The following is a 19,962-nucleotide window of genomic DNA, read 5'->3' on the forward strand; positions in this document are numbered from 1 at the left end:
CTTTCCCTCTGACTTACATGTATACAAAGTTTCATTCAAATCAGAGTTTCTGGGCTTGCGAGGTTTCTTTGTCAAATAGCACACATTTTAATAAAATATATACCTCTCGGATGTTTTGGTTTAAAAATACATCTTAATTTTATTTTCTTTGGAATTTAATGTTGTTTACTTATCCATTATCGCAGAGTCACTATCGATTCTTTGACGCAACTGACGAAATCGTCGCTGGCGGTAGGAGGATGGAACGAGGAAGGCAAGGAGTTTTTCCTTGTTTCTTCAGATCCGCATAGTCAGCAGATCGGCAAGAAATTTGAGTTGATCGAAAATGAGAAGAACGCCATCGACCAGGTGGCCAACGGGACGTTCTGTTATTACGAGAACTCGTATTTATTGCGACACATTCGCGGAAAACGGATATTCGAGGAAGAAAACGGTCAAAAGAACAAAAACGAAAAAAATACAGGATCGGTGAAGTACAATTTGCACATTATGGAGGAATGCGTCGTCCACATGCCGATCGCGTTAGGGCTGGAGAAAAATTCTCCGTTGAAGCCCCACGTGAATTTATGGGTATTTATTTGATAATATTAATCTGTAAAGATTAATGAACTACGTGAGATATTAACTATCTTAAATAATTTTTAAAGGATGTGCGAAAAAGAATATACTAAACAATTCAAAACTGCAAACATATGATGTTCTTATTTTTAGCAACAAATCCGATGGAAGAAAATTAGTAATTTATTATTTGAAATTTGAAATTAAATTTGAAATTAAAAGTCAAGTAAATTTGTTATTTCTATGTATAGAATGTTTTTTTCAAAGACTCCAAATATATTTTGGGCGTTGGAGAATTAATTCTCAGTTACATTAACATATATTAATAATCAAGGATAAAAAAAAATCTCGTCTATAATGAAAAAAAATAATCGCGATACTTTTTTTTCGATAACAAGTAACAGAATTCAACAAAATCATTTTTATTTTGTTATTGTTCGAATCTACGCGGCATGATTTTTATACAAACAAACACATATAAAAAGCATTGAATTCTTTAAAAAATTAATAAACAGTGTGGACAAAATTGGACGATTTTTATTTTAAACGAGATCATGTAATTTTTATAAACTCATGTATATATTTAATGTGAAATTTTAATACATATAGGTGAGACGAATGACGGAAATTGGTTTAGTGCGCAAATGGCTGAGCGATGTCATGGAGTGGTCCAAGATCAACGAATCTCGGCAAAAATCGAATTCTGAAACAGCGCTAGTGAATTTGCGCAAATTGTACGGCGCTTTCATTGCTCTGGGAATCGGTTATTTTCTCAGCTTCGTAGCTCTACTTGGCGAAATAATACATTGGAGATATGTTGTCCTGAGAGATCCGAAGTATGACAAATATCATATGGATATATACTATAAGAACGATAATCAATTTAAAACTTGAGCAGCAATTTTTATCTTTACTCTTTAACATAAAACAATTATTAAGTAAGAAAAAAATAAAGAGAGAAGATTTATGAATTATTATTGATATTCTTGATTTTCTTAGCAGTAAAACATCAAAACGAAATATTAAAAAGATAGATATTAGATAAATATATTTCCTTTACAAGTTAAATAATTTGCGTGACCAGATATTGAGACATATATATACAGGGTGTCCCAAAGCACCCTTGACAACGCTCGTGAGCACGTAGAGCACAGTAAACTGAACAGAAAGGTCCTGTACCATTTTTTTCTATAACGCTTAAGAGTCGGCAGGAGTGACGGCCAAACTTCGAATTGATATTGGAGACCTCGCGCGGTGACAATGCGAAACTCCGACTTCAGGGTTACCAACCTGAGAAATAAATTCTCGATCTCTATGTAGAGGTATATGTTCGTATACGTACACACACGATTGCATTGCTCGCGTGGACGCACGGTGGAAAGGAAAGATAGAAAAGGATCAACGATCACGTTATCCTTGTATTTCTCTTTATTTGGGCTGTAGGACGTAGACTACGAATTCGTAATTCACGGCATCCCGCGAGAGGTCTCTACCGTCTCTCCTGCCGACCCTTAATATCTACAGTATTTGGTTTCAGTCTTCTCTCTGCAGTTACGATAGGTGATCGGGAGACTGCACGCGAGAGAGAGGTCACGTGTATCACAATTATTCAACAACAACGATGTCGACCGAGTCTAGCAAGAGGACGGTGGCTGCGGCTAATTTCAACGATGATCTGACATGTTACATCGAGTCGGAGAAAGCTCAGCTGACGCAGATGCTAACCACTCAAGAGACTGTTACCCGGGAGATAGTATCCAACATCAAGAATAGATACGAGCACGAGCTTTCCAACGCGCGAAAGCTGTACGACGAGATGGCCAGGAAATGCGCCAAGCTCGAGATCGACGTCGAAGATTTCAAGAGCAAGTAAGTTATTCTTCTTCTTTTTCTATATAGTTGATTGGGCTGCAATAAAGAATTTGCCTATACGCCAATTGGTGTTTTATTAAAGTCTGTAGATTATATAAATTTATAAATATAGATTATAGCCTTTTTTGTAAAAACATATAACGCTTTGAAAGCCTTTGCGCAATTGGAGAATGCAATGTTAATTATGTCCAATTTAATCAGAGGATTTATTCGATGTAAGTGATAAGAGCGTTTGAATGATCATTAAATATTGGACAATGAAAAACATTGACTCCGTTCCTCCACACGTTCCATATATACTATACGTATACATGTTCGGCGCGTTTTATTTTATTGTTGAATCAATCGATCTGTGAGAGTGAAATTCGAAAAAACTTTTACTGCGATATATGTATTCAGCTTCATATGTCAGACTTTTCGTGAGAGGAATTGTGTCAGTCAAATCAAAATCGCGGCTCTTAATTATGCTTATAGCATTCACAAATCTAATGGTCCTTGGACACGCAAAAAAAAATTGCCATAAAGAAGATGACATAAGTGCTTTTCAATAACTGAAGAAAGCGAATATTTAAAATTGAGATTTAATGGCTTTCACAGTTATATATGGCAAAAGTTTTATCATTTATTCTTCTCGGATTAATATTTGTATTTGTTTTCCTTAATCGTTAAATCTTTTGAATTGTGAAAACCGTTGTAGGTTTCGAAAACACGTCAAATATAAAATTAAAATAACGTTTTTTTTTTTTTAACATGAGAGAAATTTGTTAAAGAATATAGATTATTATCCATATGTTCATAAATATATGAGTAACAATACCTTGCGGGCTATTCTGTACAACATTTTTCTTATAAAGCTTATTCTTTCAAAAACCTTTTATTTCGCCCCATTGTCCTCGAAAATAACAAAGGTGTTTCTCGATTTCTCCGCGCGCGCGCGCGCGCGCGCGAGCGAAACAAATTCTTTTCAATTTCATCATTCCCTCTAAACCTAAAGTAATCTAAAGTAACGCTATTGTTAAACCCGTGACTTATAGCGTTTTCGAATGAATGGGTTATCCCACCCGGGTCAATTAATCACTATATTTTACTATGAATTCAAGTCTTTTATTGGCAGAAACGATGCAATGACGTCATTAATCGCTCTCGGAGCGATTAAACCTGCTATATTCGAAAACACCATTAGTTGCATTTGTCATAATGCCCTCCGATTCCGCCCTGATGAATGTTACGTGTTATATGCATAATTGCGAAATTTACCATGTTACTTAGAATCGGGAAATTCCCGCAAAATAAAAAAAAGGAAAAAGAAAGTAGAAATATCCCGTAAGAAATTATTATATGTTTTATTAATCTATTTTCTTTCACATTAATTACTTGATCATGAGCTCTTTTTTCGATTTTTTATAAAAGATGAGGGTTGATAGTAGTATAGCCGTCGAATCAGCGATACTTTCCGAAGATATCACAGTAAGAAAAATAATTCTCGTTTTCCACGAGGATAGCATCACTCGATATTACTTGTTTTATGGCAGTAGACCAAGAATAGCGAGACAATGTCGATTCCGAATGTTTCATGTCCAAAGAACCATCGTGGAAGATTCGAAGGATGGAAGCCTATCTAATTGTAAAGCCCGTATCAGACTACGCATTGAAAATGGAAGATTGATGATTAAAGATTGGAATTTGACTAATCGGAACAAAACGAACTAAAATTTCTTTGTTCTGATTGGTCAAATTCCAATCTTTAATCATCTTTAATTTTAATCTTTAATTTCAATCTTCAATCTTCAATCTCAATCTTTAATGCGTAGTCTGATAGGTTGCGTAGATTAGATACGTTAATGAGAAACTTGTTTTTGTGTATAAAAATGCTAACAAAAAAATTATTTTCATATTTAAGTAAAATTGCAATCAGAAAAGTTTAATCAGTAATTAATATGATGTTTGATTAATATGTGCGATAAATTTATTTGTATTAATATGTATTAAAAAATAACGTAAAAAAGTACGTAGATATTAGTACAAGAGACTTAAAATCATTTAAATGATATTTTAATTTATTTTTATTTAGTAAATATATAAACATATAATCTGTTCTGAAAGATAAGATGTAATTAGACTTAATCGGATGCGCATATCATTTGCTAAATTATAATGAATAACAACTGCCACTGTAGAATCATGCGCATATCACAGTTTCCTGTGTTTATGTAAAAGCTTGCAGAAAGCTTAGTGAGAATTTTCAAAAATGTTGCGAGTTAAAAGTAAAATGTTTAGGAGAGTAAATGTATTCACATCGGAGATAATTATTCTACTAACGGAAATAAATGATATATGTTCGTGATTTAACGCGCATGACTAAAATTTTGTTTAACATATGTTCTCTAGATTGGAGAAGAAGACAAAGGATTTAGAGATAGCAGAGCGAAATGGAATGATATATGAAACACGTTGCAATGATTTGCAATTGCTATTCGATCAATCGCAGGCGGAGAAAAAGGAAGCAATGAAAATAATCGAAATAAAAGATAAAAACCTTGAATTAGCATCAAGCAGCCTCGATTGGACCCGTGCACAAGTGATGTAATTTTTTTTTACAAAATTTTCTCATTTATAAAATGGATCTCTTTCTCTCTCTCTCTCTCTCTTTATGAAAAAAATATGATTGCATGAAGAAAAAGAATTGAAATAGCATATAAAGATAATTGATTAGAATAAAAGAATTATTTGATTATATTATTAATTTTATTTTATTTACAGGAAACATATTAGACGCAATGCATCAAGGCATATTCCATCAGAATATAATTTACAGCACCATGCTCAATTCGAAACACAAGTAAATGTAATTTATTTTATTTTATTTACAGGAAACATAGATGCAATGCATCAAGGCATATTCCATCAGAATATAATTTACAGCACCATGCTCAATTCGAAACACAAGTAAATGTTTATCCCATTGAAAAATAATCAAATTTAGTTTCTAATAAATATTTAGAGGAACAATCCTATTCCGAAAAAAATACACTATATATTTTATCTCGATGTGAACAAAAGAAGAAAGTAGATAACATAAAAAAAAAGATCTTCTGAAAAAAATGTCATGTTTTATAATTTATGATGCATGTATACATAATTAATGTTGTTTTTCAGAAATATATATACAAACATATATTTCTATAGATAAGTAATTATAAAAATAACATGTGAATGTATCTTTTGACAGAATCTTCGAGATGATCTTCAAAAGTATTGTCGTGAGCAATTGGCTGTCTTAGCACGCAAGCTAAATGAAGAGATTCAAAAGCAATCCGAAAAATTAATATTTCAAGAAATTAAAGTGTCCGAGTAGTCGAAGATATCGAGAGATATTGTCGAGAAACAATGTATCGACATCGACGCGACGCTAACGCAAACTATAGAACAAATGACAAGCACAAGCGGAAATGCCAGTTCTGATATTTCAGTGAAATCGTACAAATCAGCTTCACAGATCGCGCGGAACGAAACAAACGTCTACAGGAGACATAAGGCCAGCAAGCGGCCCAAACGCCTTCTAACGATTATAATCGAATAGTTTTCCTATTTATGCTCGAACCAATAAATTTTTATCTAGTTTTCTATGCATTTTACACAATATGTGATACGTTTGCTTTCGGCGTTCGTAAAAGTCGCAAATATTGCATCAGTTCTATTCTCAAAGAGTTTTAGAGAATATCATATGCATATGTAAAATAAACTATATATAACTATATGCCATTTTCTATTATCTCTACTTATATATATATATACACACCTATTATCTCTGTTTACATTTATCTACTAAAATGAATGATGATTACATAAGCACATTTTTTAGCTTTAGAATGTATATGATTTTTCTTACTAATTATCATAAACTCCAGTGGTACGACTATTAGTTATCCCACTTACTATGTCTACGGTTACTCCGTATAGTAAGGCTATCTATTGAAAACAAAGAGTAAAGAATAACAGAAGTGAACATTTTGTGTTAAGCGAACGGACGGAAGTGACTATATATATAGTCAAGACGGATGCGACCATAGACATAGTATATCTAGACCGAGGCCGGTATTCATAGTCAGTTCTTATTTCAAGACCGTCTTAAGTAATGTCATAAGATGCTAATACGGCTCTGTGATTGGTTTAGAACATCTTAAGATTGTGCTTAAGACGGTCTTAAATATAAGAACTGACTATGAATACCGGCCCGAGTGTTGAGGAGTGAAGGTCAAGATGCACGTAGAAAAGGACATACTCTGTTTCGTGCCCCTTGCGTTCTCTTTCACTCGCATGTAGCATAGCGAGAGAGAACGCAAGGGGCACGAAACAGAATATATCCTTTTCTATGTGCACCTTGGCCCTCACTCCTCAACACTCTGTCTAGATATACTATGGCCGGTATTCATAGGCCGGTATTCATAGTCAGTTCTTATTTTAAGGGGATCCAAAAGTGACGGCCGAACTCCAACGGGTTAGCGCCCTCATCCAAGCGTAACTAAAATTATCGATAATACCAACCGAAATTATCGATAATATCAATAATTTTAGTTCCCATTGTCACCGCGCGAGGTCTCCAATATCAATTCGGAGTTTGGCCGTCACTCCTGCCGACCCTTAATTTGTTACATTATAATTAATCTATATTTTTATATTTTTAAAGATTAAAAAAATATTGTAATGGGTGACACGGTGAGAGAAGAAAATGTACATAATGAAGGGGAGGAAATGGCAAAGAATGCCGTTTTAGTACCCAGCACTTCTCTACCAGTTGATACAGTTACAGTAAAAGGTCTTTATTTCTATATATTTTTCCAGTAAATTACTATTATTATTGCAATATAAATGATAACAATATATAAATTTTATATTATATAGGTTATGACTTTAATAAAGGACTTGATTATCATGAATTATTTAAGACCATGATACATTGTGGATTTCAAGCTACAAATCTTGCACTAGCGATTGAAGAAGTAAATAGAATGCTGCATCAAAGGAGTGTACCTCTCACAGAAGATCAGATTGACCAGATAGAAGAGGATGAATTTATTAAAAGAAAATCCCATTGCACGATATTTCTGGGCTATACATCAAATATGGTATCCAGTGGCATCAGGGAGATTATAAGATTTCTTGTTCAACATAAATTGGTAGATTTATACATTTGAGATTTATGCTTCTGTTCAATAACCTATGTGCTTTATAATTCTGAACAGTATATTTGTAGGTAGATTGCCTCATTACTACAGCAGGTGGAGTAGAAGAGGATTTTATCAAATGTTTAGCACCCACATATATTGGTAGTTTCTATTTGGATGACAGGCAGCTTCGAGAAAAAGGACTTAACAGAACTGGAAATTTATTAGTACCAAATGACAATTATTGTTTATTTGAGGATTGGCTGATGCCACGGTTAGACGCAATGCTGACTGAGCAGAAGGAGAAGGTTTACAAAATTTTATATCAATATGCAAGCTAAATATAGCATAATATAATAATTTACCGAATTATCGTACTTTAGGGCACTTTATGGACGCCATCCAAGATGATAACAAAACTTGGCGAGGAAATCGACCATAAAGATTCCATTTATTATTGGGCCGCGAAAAATAAAATTCCAGTGTTTTGTCCGGCTTTGACCGATGGTAGTCTCGGTGATATGATGTTTTTTCACTCATTCAAAAATCCAGAACTCGTACTCGATATAGTTGCAGGTTAGTGCAATATATATTTCTTAAATATATATATCTTAATTAATTATATATATATATCTTAATTATATATATATATATATATATATTTGTATCTTAAATATTTATATATTTATTAGAATGTATAAGCCAATGAATTTTTAATATTCCACAGATGTCAAGAGACTAAACAGGATAGCTATGAAAGCGGTGAATAGTGGCATAATAATTGTCGGAGGTGGCGTGGTAAAGCATCACATCTGCAATGCTAATCTCATGGTGAGACGACTCTCTTTGACGTGTTATTTGGGCGCATACATAATATCGCGATACTAACGGTATTTCATTTTACAGAGGAACGGTGCGGATTACGCCGTTTTCATCAACACTTCTTCGGAATTTGACGGTAGCGACAGCGGTGCACGACCCGAAGAAGCGATTTCATGGGGAAAAATTCGGAAGAATGCTACTCCAGTCAAGGTAATGGCATTATCTCCATTGTTATCAATTTTTACTGAACACAATGAGTCGTAATTAATCAAATTATCGACTAATTCGCTTCTGTTTCAGGTATGTGCTGATGCTACTTTGGTATTTCCGCTGTTAGTGGGAGAAACTTTCGGAAGGTATTATCATTATTCGGGGAACAATACTAGTAAAAACAGTACTGCATGTGAGTCAGCTGTATAAGACATAATAAAGAGATTTATAATATTGTGTGTATGTTTATATAATGTATATAACTAATGTCATATAATGTATATATAAATCTTCGAAACAAAAAAAAAAATTGCAAAAGAAACAAAGTTAATTTTTAGATATTTAAATGTTTAAAAGCAAAACACATATAAGTATCTATTTACTTATATATTTAGCTACTATATATTATCCTATATATACACATACATAAATATATAGCCTATATTTTATATATAGGGATTAGCAATATAAAATATATACTATTCAATAAATCATGTGTGCATAGGTTACTTTTATATAAAAGCAAAGTTAAAAATAATATTTGATAATTACAACGAAATATTATATTTACGTTATAATATTAGTAACTTTTGTCGTAATTATGAAAAAATTAATTTTAACTTTTCATACATTTGTTATAAAAAAAGCTGAAAGAGTTCATAAATATTTCGTTAAATACTAGAAACTAGGATTCTCCAATTTAAAAATTGAATCTTTCCTTGAAAATAAAATGACACGAGCGCGCGCGCATTTCGTTCTGTTGTTTGTGAGATCGAAAATTCCTTCGGTGTCCGCGTTCGATTTCGGGAACGCCATGAAATTGTAGCGACGCCTGCGCGATGTTGGCCCGACTGCGCAGCAGGTGTCTGCGGCGCAGGTTCGCCAGGGGTGGTGGGGGTGGCAGCGCCACTCGTCAGTTGTCACCCGTAAGCCCGCGTTCGCGGACGACGGGTGTGTGAGATCGACCCCGGACTCCCCCGTCGAACTCCCGCGGCAGTCAAACTCCCTTTGAAAGTCTGTAGTTTCTGCCCGTCACCCCCCCGACTACTATTCGTGATACATCGTCGGCCGGTCGTGGTTGTCGTCGCCGTTCGAATCGTCGCGGTCGCGGTGTTCGTTGTCGTCGTCGTCGTCGTCGTCGTCGTCGTCTATTTCGTTATCAACCCTCCTGCCGCAGCGGTGGTGGTGCTGGTGGTCGTCATCGGCATGAACGATGATGGACGTGGAGGAGACCAACACGGCGTCTACCGCGAGCTCGTCGCCGAGACCCTCCAGCCCCGCCGCGGATTCCACTTTTATCAGGTGAGAGAGAGAGAGAAAATCCATCTCGAGATATTCAAACGCGAAAATAATCCCTATATTCGCGACGAATTTCAGTTTTTACTTCATCGCGTCGGAAATTTAACTCGTCGGATTTGACGGAATTTACACGGGGCGTATGTAATTATTATACGCGCGGTTTGTTTCATTTGTGTTCGGTTTCTCGGCAAATCGTGTTGTTGTTCGACATCTGTTTTATTGACTTTCAAAAGATAGTAAACAACTTGACGAATGTAATAACATAGAGTATAAGATAGGAAAATACGGTAATAGTAATATAATATAAAATAATAAAATAATAATATAATCTTATATTTGTAAATATGTGTGTGTGTTTTTGTGACATTTGTTGAATATACACACATCGATTGTATTTTCCAACATAATCTTTCGAATGAAATGTTGACTTAGATGATGTCTAAAATTTTTCAGTTAAGATACTCCTTTCAAATGTATACATGTGGTTTGAATTTATCTCTATCATTCATACGACGAGTACAACGAGAGCTATCGAGGCGCGTCGTCGTGAATATACACTCGATCTCTCTCGAGAGATATATTTCGTCTCTCCTATTCTTTTGCAAGAAGAAGAGAGACGGTCCAGAATATTTATACATTTACATCAAGCAGATGCAGTATTATATTAGGTATTCTATCTTGCATATTAAAAATAATTACTACTACAACCTCTTAAAATATTTATTATTCCTTCTAAACACCCTGTATATATATATATATATATGTATGTATGTATGTATGTATATACAGGGTATTTCAGTAAATATTTTGGGAGGTTGTATCAATTACTCTGACCAAAAAAAAAAAAAAAAAAAAAAAAATTCAAGCAGATGCAGTATTATATTAAAAAAAAGGCGCACATAAACATGTATTCAATGGCTCGTACTTTAAAACTGGCGCATACAAAATCATTATGAGAGATATTAAAGAACGATAAATGACTTATTATTTGTATTTATTGACTATTTGATTGATAAATATTTATTGACTATTTGATGACAAAACATAAATAATTGACAAATAATATACGACACGTAATAAAATATTTACTATTTCTTCTGAAACATCTTGTATATTGAAAAAGAGGTAAATCTTGAACATGAGAAAATTAAATTCAGATCAAATCTCAAAATCCCCTTGTGGATTGAACTACTATTACGTTGATTTTCTGTCATTTGAAGCTAATATAATTTTGGAGCTCGAAATCTGATATGTGGAAACGATTTTTACATTCATTTATGACAACGAAAAAGCATCGGAAATTGAATTTATAAAAAATTAAATAATTACCGTAAATTGACTTTATCGAAATTATAGCGCCTCTCAATTATTGCGTTTTAATCTGCGATAATTTCTGAGGGGAGAGAAAGAACTGCACAAAAATATATTTTATTAAAATCATATGAGAAATTTTTCAGTCGCTTTTTGCTCTAATTAATTGCTACTGTCGGTCAATAAATATAATTATTATGTTACTATTAATAATAAGTATAATTATTTATTTAATTGCGTGGAAATTGCTTAATTTCTTTTTACATCACTTTTCTGCTTAATAAATGTGTGAATAAAACGGCTGGTTCTCTACATATTAGATCAATGGGTATCGAATAATCAATACTAATTAATTCAATGCGCATGGTGATGCGGAATGGGCGGACTCATTGTGTAATTACGTGTATGCGTACATATAAATGTCTCTTCAGATATCTTGTATCTGCCTATCTGTAAATTGGTAAAATCGTTTATTGCAACTTTTCGATTTTTAGCGTTATACATTAACCATAAGTATTCTTTTACGATTAGAATATATCTTGTTACTAATTTAATTTTTAAATAAGAATAATAATTCACACACATGCATATAATAATAATGTTATTAATTTTTTTTTATATTTAATTTGTGAGAAAAATCCATTTAAACTTTTAAAAAAATTTTTTAGACTGTTCATATTTCGATATTTTTACTCAAAAGAAAAAATCGATTTTAAATTCGTCAAGAAATCTAAAATGAACATCTGATGATTCTGGAACATTCCGTGTAATTTACATATTGCTATTCTAAGCAATTACAATATTGGGGTGCTCCTTCACGTCTTTCGATAGACAGAGAAAGTCACCCTATTATCTTATTTCACGATCATGTATATCCTGTGATTGATTCTTTCTTATGCGATTATGTTATCTTATTAGATATATATTAGAAGTGTATTATATATTTTATATACAATTTTATATTTTGATCTTTTCTCGTGTATATCGACCATGTATAAAACACGCGCTCGCTAGGTCGAGGACGTGAAATTACGCTGGCAGGACGAATAAAATCCGGCGCGTGCGATCGGATACCTTTAGACACGGATATTTTCGGATGACCCACTTCATTCTATCCGTCCAAAGTTGGTAATTATCGACGATACTAGGAATAGCGGCAACACGAATGACACGACACGGACGGTGTCGGTCATTCTTTTTACGAGATCGTTATGAGATCGTTTATGGTATCGAATAATATTAAATATCAGATGTTTGTATATATAATGAAATGCTATCAGAATAATATAATCCGAATGAATAATATTGACTTGATCGTTTTTAGATTGTATAGATTGTTTAAATTGAACATTAATTTGTCGTGAAATTAGTTAGAATTTTTTCGACAAATTTCTATTGAATTAAATATTAAATCATAGAGTCATATAAATTAATACTAAAATTTGTCATAATTAAGATTTGAAATAGATATCTTCTTAAATTATTATGTAATTTTATTGCAAGATAATTAAATCACGATCACTGATTCATACACGGAAAAAAAAAATTAGCTGCCGTAGCTAAAAACTGCGTGTGGTAACTAGATTTCAGTCGTAATATATGGACGGATAATTAAATCACGATCACTGATTCATATAAATTTTGGATAATCTTCAAAATTATTATAAATCTATAGATTACGAGAATTTTATATGTCTTTGGGACAATATTTTCTAAAGTTTATTTTTCACAAAAATAATCGATAAAGTTTAGTCAGAGGCACGAAAATGATTTTCACACGTTAATATCGTAATCAATTATATATGTCATGCGCGGATTCTCTTTGCGCCAAGAGATGGATGCACATTATCAATTTTTCTACTCCTCTATCCCACTCAGTTTTGCCTTGATTAATCTTTCCTAAAGTCGGATCCGCGGCAATCGAAGCCAAAACTAGGTCAATCTTTTATTGCATCGTCTCAGGACCGTCCTAGAGCGGTATCGAGCGTCATATGGCGGATAATATCGTTTCCTGTTATCCTTCCTGGACGCACAAGGATTTTGCGGTCGAACTTGAACCACTTTCGGTTAATACCATCTCCTGCGTCTTTTGTCTAAATATATAATAAATGTTCCCATTTCAGCGTGAAGAGAGAACCGAGCACGGATGAGCCCAGCAGCCCTTTGGAAGCCACCAGTCCTGGTTCCATCCTACGCAACAACAACGGTGAGTCCTTAAAAATAATTACAAATGACGCCTATGAAATGCTCGATGCCATAATAGTTTATTTTATGAAAAAGAATAAATGAGGATAGAAAAAAATTAAGTGTCCTCACATAGCAAAGTTCCTTATATGTATAACAAAATATATAAATGGAATAGTGTGATTTAGGCTATTCTTTCCTAAATAAATGAAATTAACTCTGCGTTTTTACATCGAGTCTATTTGTGGCTTCCCTTTTTCTCTTTCTTTCTCTACCAAATTGCCGAAATACAATTCTTATTTAAAGGATAATATTTTAAAGATCGTACCAAAATAGGAGATTAAACCGCAATAATTTTAATTTAATTTAATTAATTAAATTAATATATCTATATTATATTATATTTTTTATAGAAGATATCGATTATTGAAAGTTGTATAAAACTTTAATCTCAATTTTTTTTATAGAAGATATCGATTATTGAAAGTTGTGCAAAACTTTAACCGCAATTTTGTTGAAAACAATCTTTTATAAAATAAAATTGGCTCATTGTTGTATCGAGTTTTTCATATGATCTAATTTTATATAATTGCCGGATAATTTTGTTAGATTTCTAGAGAAAAGTATCATCAATTTCTTCTTGCATCGATTGTTATTATATACGATTTGATAATATTGGAAAATATTGGATAGGAAAGAGAGAAATTGCTGAAAATAGGACAGGTAATAGAAAATAAAAATGACGGTTATGCAGTTTAAATCGGAATGCGCAAATTATATTATATTATATTATAGAGATGCAAAATGTCTTTTGATCAGTGCATCCTTGTCAAACCAGTTCTTTTCGCATGCAACTGTAAAGTAAAAAACTCGCGTTAATCCATTGTTAGTCAAATTCTGCACGTTGCATATATACGTACTTGCATCGAGTTTGTCTAAAAAATCCTGTGAAACCTGATTTAAAGTAACCCCTCTCCCCTCTCTCTCTCTCTCTCTCTCATTCCTACAGGGCCAAGTTTATCTTATTTTTACTCGACATTTTGGATGCATTTATACTGGTTATATTTGTAAAAGCAAAAGTATAAAATTTATAAAATTATATAAATTGTCAAAGAGATATAAAACTAAGAAAAAACTTCGATTTTTATGGAGACATTTTATATCGAAGACAAGAACTTGAGAGTAAAAAAAAAAAAAAGAAAATAAACACACTATATCTTGTTTTTCGCGTAATTTCCGGATTAATAGGAAGACTCATTCGAGACTTACTAAGCGTAATATTGAAAGTTGCAAAGTTGCGATAAGTGACGGTCTTCTCGCGACATTTTCATGGAGGAGAAAAAGTTTACCGAGATGAAAAAGATTATTTCAAAAATTCCATCATTAAGAGATTTTCGCGGATTACCATCATACATATGTATAACGTATGAAAAGTCTTGTGTGATGATAAGATAGAAAAGAGAAAGAAAGGGAAACACACACACACACACACACACATAGAGAAAGAGAGAGAGAGAATGAGCACCTCTGCTGAGCAAGGTGGGATGAGGTTCCAGCTGTAGCTGGCGTTGGATCGATTCAAAAGCGGCAGTAAAGCGCCCCACCCTATTATGTGTTTTCTTCAGACCCCTACCCCTCGTATTCCAACCCCCGTTGCTTCTCCTCGCGCAAATCCAACCCGCCGCCCCTGCCTGTTACAAACTCCCTTACCACTTACTCCGCACACCCACCTATCTCGTTCCCTCCCACGGTCCCATCGCGCCGGAACGGTTTACTGCGAGCCGGAAGATCTCCGCAACCGGAAGTTTCTCTCGCGCGCTCCACTTTAATTGAAGGCGATTTGTTTTTCTCACCCTCTTTCCTTTCATCCTGCATCTCCTTGCTCCCCCCGGAGCTGAGAATCCGTGAAACGAAGTGCGTCTTCAAGACCGAGATTGGCTTTTTGGTCAATGGTGATCGGTAGACGGCGCCCTAATGGCTAATTGCTTGCTGGGGGAGAATTTCTGGAGTTTCCGAGAAATTCTCTAGTTGATAACCAATTAATCGCGTTGGATATCCGCTGCCATCCATTGACCGGAAGGTCAACACAGTCTCTCGGCATTTACGGTGTATTATAAATCAGAAACGACAAGTAGTCGTTTCTTGTGTGGTGTATTTATTTATTTAATATTTATTTCTTACGCGTTTCGGTATAGAAGTACATCAAAGAGTAAAATATAAAATAATTTGTCAACTCATGCATCTTTAATAAGTGATAAAGACGAAAATCAGAATTTGATAGCTTTATTTTACCAAAAATAAATCTGGAGAAGTATCCAGAATAATAATTAATAATAATAAAATAAATCTGGAACAAAGACATATTTACAACTAGAACATATGCAATTCTATACGTTATAAATATGTCAAGTACATCAAATCGCATTTTTCAGCAATGAGAAGGGTTAAGAATGCATTTGCGCATCTTTATAAGAATATATCTACGTAAGTCGCGCAGATGACGATATATTATTATCACATTGCATAAGAGCACTCTATAATTATGTGTATAAACTTATAACAGTATATTCTCTCTCCGCTCTCTGAATGAGGAGGCGTTAAACCGTCCTACCATGATCAAGCTGTTCTACAAGTTATGTTCCCTATTAATTGAAAAATCGATGCATCGGAAATTAATCGATCGCAAGTTATTCTTATCGATTCTGCATTCTGATATATTTGCCATAAACAAGATTTTTTCCGGGGAAGTCTCGTGATAATATATATAATTAATTGTGTAAATTTGTCTCATATGCCATTAATACGTACTTTCGCGTCGTGATTACATCGAGCTGATCCAATACAGATTATATCATCGTAACTTTCACTTTCAATACAGATTAGTTGGACGTGAAGAATGCATGTAAAAGAACGAAAATGAAATGAATCGAAATAAAAATCAGTAATTGCTTACATCACTTCTATTGAACTGATGTTTTTATTAAACTGATATTTAATATTAATATTTTTACGTCTTTTGTTTTGTTAATTGTCGAACGAGTTTTATTTTTTCAAGAATCTCATAAACAGTTATTATACATAATATCCTCGTCGATTATTATTATTATTTCGCTCGCATTATTGGTTCTTATATCTAGTATACTTTTTTCATAAACATACACATAGAAAAGATGGCGATCTTATATAATACATTTTTTTTTTTATAATATTGAGCGATTCATTCATTATTTGTACTAGTAATGGCAAGTTTGTCTTATAATTATTTATAATTATTACAATCTTTCGATCAATCTTCAATCCAATACGATTCAACAATGGAAGAGAGAACGAAAGAGAAAAGAAAACAACAAAAAGGAAGAAGGAGTCGAAGTGAATGCGGTTTATATTCGCGAATAAACCGCAGCGGCAGCGCGAAAGCTCCGATGAGGGGAAATGCAGCGCGCGGTTTCGCATAATGTAACACACAAGTACACAGAGGGAACGAATCGATCTGTACGTATGTACAGCTCTCGCGCTCGCGCGAATGTAACCGGTTTCCCAGGTTCATTATACCTGCGGAGCCGCGCATCTCCTTTCCCGACAAGTGTGCGCGACCACACCGAGAACGACGGTAGTCTCACCGCGAACTTACTTATAAAGCCGGAGACTTCATCCCTTTCCCGTAAACGTTCTCCACCGCTCGTCTAGCCTTTCGTTTCATCCAGATGGTCCTCGCTCGATCAAGGAAACGCGCATCGTCGACGCGTCTTCGATCGTGGAAATAAGTCATCGAACCACGTTGTTTCGGCCTGCCCGATACCAACGAGCTGCTAAAGGTCTCTGGGATAACATCTGTCCAAGATGGCAATTGCTTTTCTTTTCTAACATCAAGACATTTTATGATTGAAGGTGCTAAACTTTTGACTGATAGTTGTTTAGAATGTGAACGAACTGTCTCCCCCTCTCGTTCGCAAATAGAGAGAGAAAAAGAAAGAGAGAACACAAAGTATCATCATTTAAAAAACTTCAATTTTCAATAAATTTCAATTTTCAATAAACGGCACATTTTTGCCGTATATTTGGCAGAGATTTAAATTTTTAAATTGATTCATAAGTTAAAAATTTCTTCCAGAAATATTTGAATATGAGAATTTTGAACCATTGTAGCACAATTTTTGCGGTTTTGCCTCAAATTGTAAAAAAAAACTTTGGACGTCATTTTCAATTATATCAGATTATTTATTCATTATTGGAGTCGCGGATTATTTTGATTGGTCGAAATTCTTCAGGGACAATTTTTCTATATAATAGATACATTTACCGAGATGATAATCTTTCTTTAATCGATGCTTTTTCCAAACTGAAGCTACTTGAGCAATCAGGCGCTGTTCCACGGGCAATTCAGCGTTTCTCGTCTCCTTCATGGCTCGTAAATTCTCCTCGCGCATCATTAATTCGTCTTTTGTCGTCCTTGACACCCTCGACGGATATCTGTCGCGCCTCCCCTCTGCCGTGCTAAAAGACTTCGCGAATAAAACGCCGATGCGCGAATTCTGTTTTGATAGCGGGTCCGAGGAGAAAGAGAAAGAGAGAGAGAGAGAGAGAACGAACGAGTTCTCGTACGAGTTCGTTTGTACGTTCGGCTCTCCCGGCACTTTTCGGTCAATGAACCGCATGTTGCTGGCGAACCCAGTTGGTCCACTCGCGCCGCGCGACCCCCACCATGGCGAACCCCGCGATTTAACCCCCCACTGCAGTCGCGGCGACGACCACGACAGGTCGGTCGGTCCACGGTTTTATCCCTACCGGACGCCGATCCTCCACGACACCGCGGCTCACCTCCGGCTTCCCTCGATTCTTCCCCCTCTCCTCTCCGTCCCTCCGTCGCCGCGGCTACAACCCCTTCCATCTTCAGGACTCACTTCCGACCCGTACGCTTAATTCCTCTCGTTCTCTCCCACCTCTCTTCTTTATCTCGTTCACCCTCCTCGGTGTCCCCTTCGCTCGCCTTCTCCCTCATCACCACCTCCAACCACCTCCTCGCTTTCCCGCTCTCTTTCTCCCTCTATCTCTTTCTACCCCCTCCTCACCCTTCTCCTCGCTATCCCTTCTCCATCGCGAGTCGCGCAATGTCGTAATACGTACGATGGTACGTTGGTTTTACTTACCTCACAGGTGAGCGCTCTCGGGTAAGCGATTGTTCTAGGGAGAGGACGAAGAGGATATTCCAAGGAAGGGAGGGAGAGAAAGAGAAGGAAATCAGAGAGCGATGCGCGCGTAAGCGAGCGAGAGAAAAAGAGAGAGAGAAGTAGCGCGAAAGGTAGGGAGGGATAGATGAAAGAGAGAAGCTCGACTGCTATTGCGATCGAGAGGGACGGAGCACGGGAAACATTGCGACGGGAGGTCCCCGTTCCCGGCACTCGCGCGAGAACGAGCGGCTCGACGCGCTGCACGCTCGCCGATCGCGCGCACGCACGTGATCGCGCACGTTCTCGCGTAAAACGTTCCGTCCGACCGCTCTACGCGTGTACTTATTGTTAGCAAACTCCTAAACCTTTACGACAGGATATCCGTACGTGTGCTTCTCTTTTTCTCTTTTCCTCTCTTCTCATTCTCTCTCTCTCTCTCTCTCTCTCTAAAGAATGCTGCCTCCCGCTCCATCACGTGGATGATCTCTTGGACGATCCCTTCGCGGACGAGAGTTGGAACGCTCGACTCGATTTGTGTCATCGTGACGATTTCGTTGACGATAGTGAGTGATATTCGGTGAATCCTGGCTGGTAATATATACCATTATTAAAAGACGCGACAGCGTATGTCACGTAGATCACGTGAAAGACGTACATCTCTTTTCCACATCGAGATGATATTTTATAGAGTAATTATACACACTACTCGCGATATGTCCCTTTCTCAAATACTTTAACTGTAGACGATTCGCGATCTCTCACATCCGATTGTCACTGTGTTACTCCGATTATTAGTGTGATAGTCGTGCTTTGAGATTTCCAAGTGAAGTTTTGATTATCTGCACGAAATTTTGCGATATCTCTCTCTCTCTCTCTCTCTCTCTCTCTCTCTCTCTAAAGAATGCTGCCTCTCGCTCCGTCACGTGGATGATCTCTTGGACGATCCCTTCGCGGACGAGAGTTGGAACGCTCGACTCGATTTGTGTCATCGTGACGATTTCGTTGACGATAGTGAGTGATATTCGGTGAATCCTGGCTGGTAATATATACCATTATTAAAAGACGCGACAGCGTATGTCACGTAGATCACGTGAAAGACGTACATCTCTTTTCCACATCGAGGCAAATTTTGACAGATCGTTCGTTGCAATCATAGTAAAATCATTATTCAACTGATATCTCGTATTTTTTTGTTTTGTTTCGATTTCTCGATAATCACTGTCTTCTAAACATGTGTGATTTTACTACGATAACAGCAAGATTTTACAACTTATGTAACTATGTAATTATTGACAATAGATCCTATGTCCATATGTGTCATTTTTTACTCAAGATGACCTCCCATATGATCTGTCAAAGTTTGTTACACTCTT

At 35.6% G+C, this 19,962-nt stretch overlaps 4 protein-coding genes across 4 annotated transcripts in view; all 4 read left to right on the forward strand.

Moving 5' to 3' along the window:
- The first annotated feature begins 17 nt into the window (after positions 1 to 17).
- LOC115244516 lies at positions 18 to 1,452 on the forward strand. The gene is made up of 3 exons (XM_029822207.1): positions 18 to 70; positions 186 to 570; positions 1,168 to 1,452. The coding sequence occupies exons 1-3, from the start codon at positions 18 to 20 to the stop codon at positions 1,450 to 1,452; spliced, it is 723 nt and encodes a 240-aa protein (XP_029678067.1).
- Positions 1,453 to 2,079: 627 nt separating this feature from the next.
- LOC115244508 (lamin-C-like) lies at positions 2,080 to 6,186 on the forward strand. Its single transcript, XM_029822198.1, has 4 exons — positions 2,080 to 2,427; positions 4,819 to 5,013; positions 5,301 to 5,376; positions 5,660 to 6,186. The coding sequence occupies exons 1-4, from the start codon at positions 2,180 to 2,182 to the stop codon at positions 5,783 to 5,785; spliced, it is 645 nt and encodes a 214-aa protein (XP_029678058.1). The 5' UTR covers positions 2,080 to 2,179; the 3' UTR covers positions 5,786 to 6,186.
- Positions 6,187 to 7,015: 829 nt separating this feature from the next.
- Positions 7,016 to 8,860, forward strand: LOC115244472 (probable deoxyhypusine synthase). The gene is made up of 7 exons (XM_029822136.1): positions 7,016 to 7,246; positions 7,333 to 7,607; positions 7,685 to 7,903; positions 7,979 to 8,171; positions 8,323 to 8,426; positions 8,502 to 8,627; positions 8,718 to 8,860. Exons 1-7 carry the CDS (start codon positions 7,135 to 7,137, stop codon positions 8,835 to 8,837), a joined length of 1,149 nt encoding a protein of 382 aa, XP_029677996.1. The 5' UTR covers positions 7,016 to 7,134; the 3' UTR covers positions 8,838 to 8,860.
- A 582-nt stretch (positions 8,861 to 9,442) lies between these two features.
- The window catches only part of LOC115244471 (ecdysone-induced protein 78C), a 71,122-nt gene continuing 60,602 nt past the window's right edge, over positions 9,443 to 19,962 (forward strand). The window contains exons 1-2 of the mRNA XM_029822135.1: positions 9,443 to 9,929; positions 13,361 to 13,443. Coding sequence (XP_029677995.1) covers positions 9,841 to 9,929; positions 13,361 to 13,443 — 172 coding nt within the window. The 5' untranslated portion in view covers positions 9,443 to 9,840. The remainder of the gene's footprint in view (positions 9,930 to 13,360; positions 13,444 to 19,962) is intronic.

The sequence above is a fragment of the Formica exsecta genome, unplaced genomic scaffold, assembly GCF_003651465.1.
Source record: "Formica exsecta isolate Colony F162 unplaced genomic scaffold, ASM365146v1 scaffold82, whole genome shotgun sequence".
NCBI lineage: Eukaryota > Metazoa > Arthropoda > Insecta > Hymenoptera > Formicidae > Formica > Formica exsecta.

Bases quoted from the DNA above. Each gene is read 5' to 3' on its own strand.
- LOC115244516 (XM_029822207.1), top strand. From the start codon at position 18: ATGTATACAAAGTTTCATTCAAATCAGAGTTTCTGGGCTTGCGAGGTT. The intron at 71-185 runs GTCAAATAGCAC...CCATTATCGCAG, and splicing joins TGGGCTTGCGAGGTTTCTTT to AGTCACTATCGATTCTTTGA. The intron at 571-1,167 runs GTATTTATTTGA...TAATACATATAG, and splicing joins AGCCCCACGTGAATTTATGG to GTGAGACGAATGACGGAAAT.
- LOC115244508 (XM_029822198.1), top strand. From the start codon at position 2,180: ATGTCGACCGAGTCTAGCAAGAGGACGGTGGCTGCGGCTAATTTCAAC. The intron at 5,014-5,300 runs GTAATTTTTTTT...TTTTATTTACAG, and splicing joins TGGACCCGTGCACAAGTGAT to GAAACATAGATGCAATGCAT. The intron at 5,377-5,659 runs GTAAATGTTTAT...ATCTTTTGACAG, and splicing joins ATGCTCAATTCGAAACACAA to AATCTTCGAGATGATCTTCA.
- LOC115244472 (XM_029822136.1), top strand. From the start codon at position 7,135: ATGGGTGACACGGTGAGAGAAGAAAATGTACATAATGAAGGGGAGGAA. The intron at 7,608-7,684 runs GTAGATTTATAC...GTATATTTGTAG, and splicing joins TTCTTGTTCAACATAAATTG to GTAGATTGCCTCATTACTAC. The intron at 8,628-8,717 runs GTAATGGCATTA...CTTCTGTTTCAG, and splicing joins AGAATGCTACTCCAGTCAAG to GTATGTGCTGATGCTACTTT.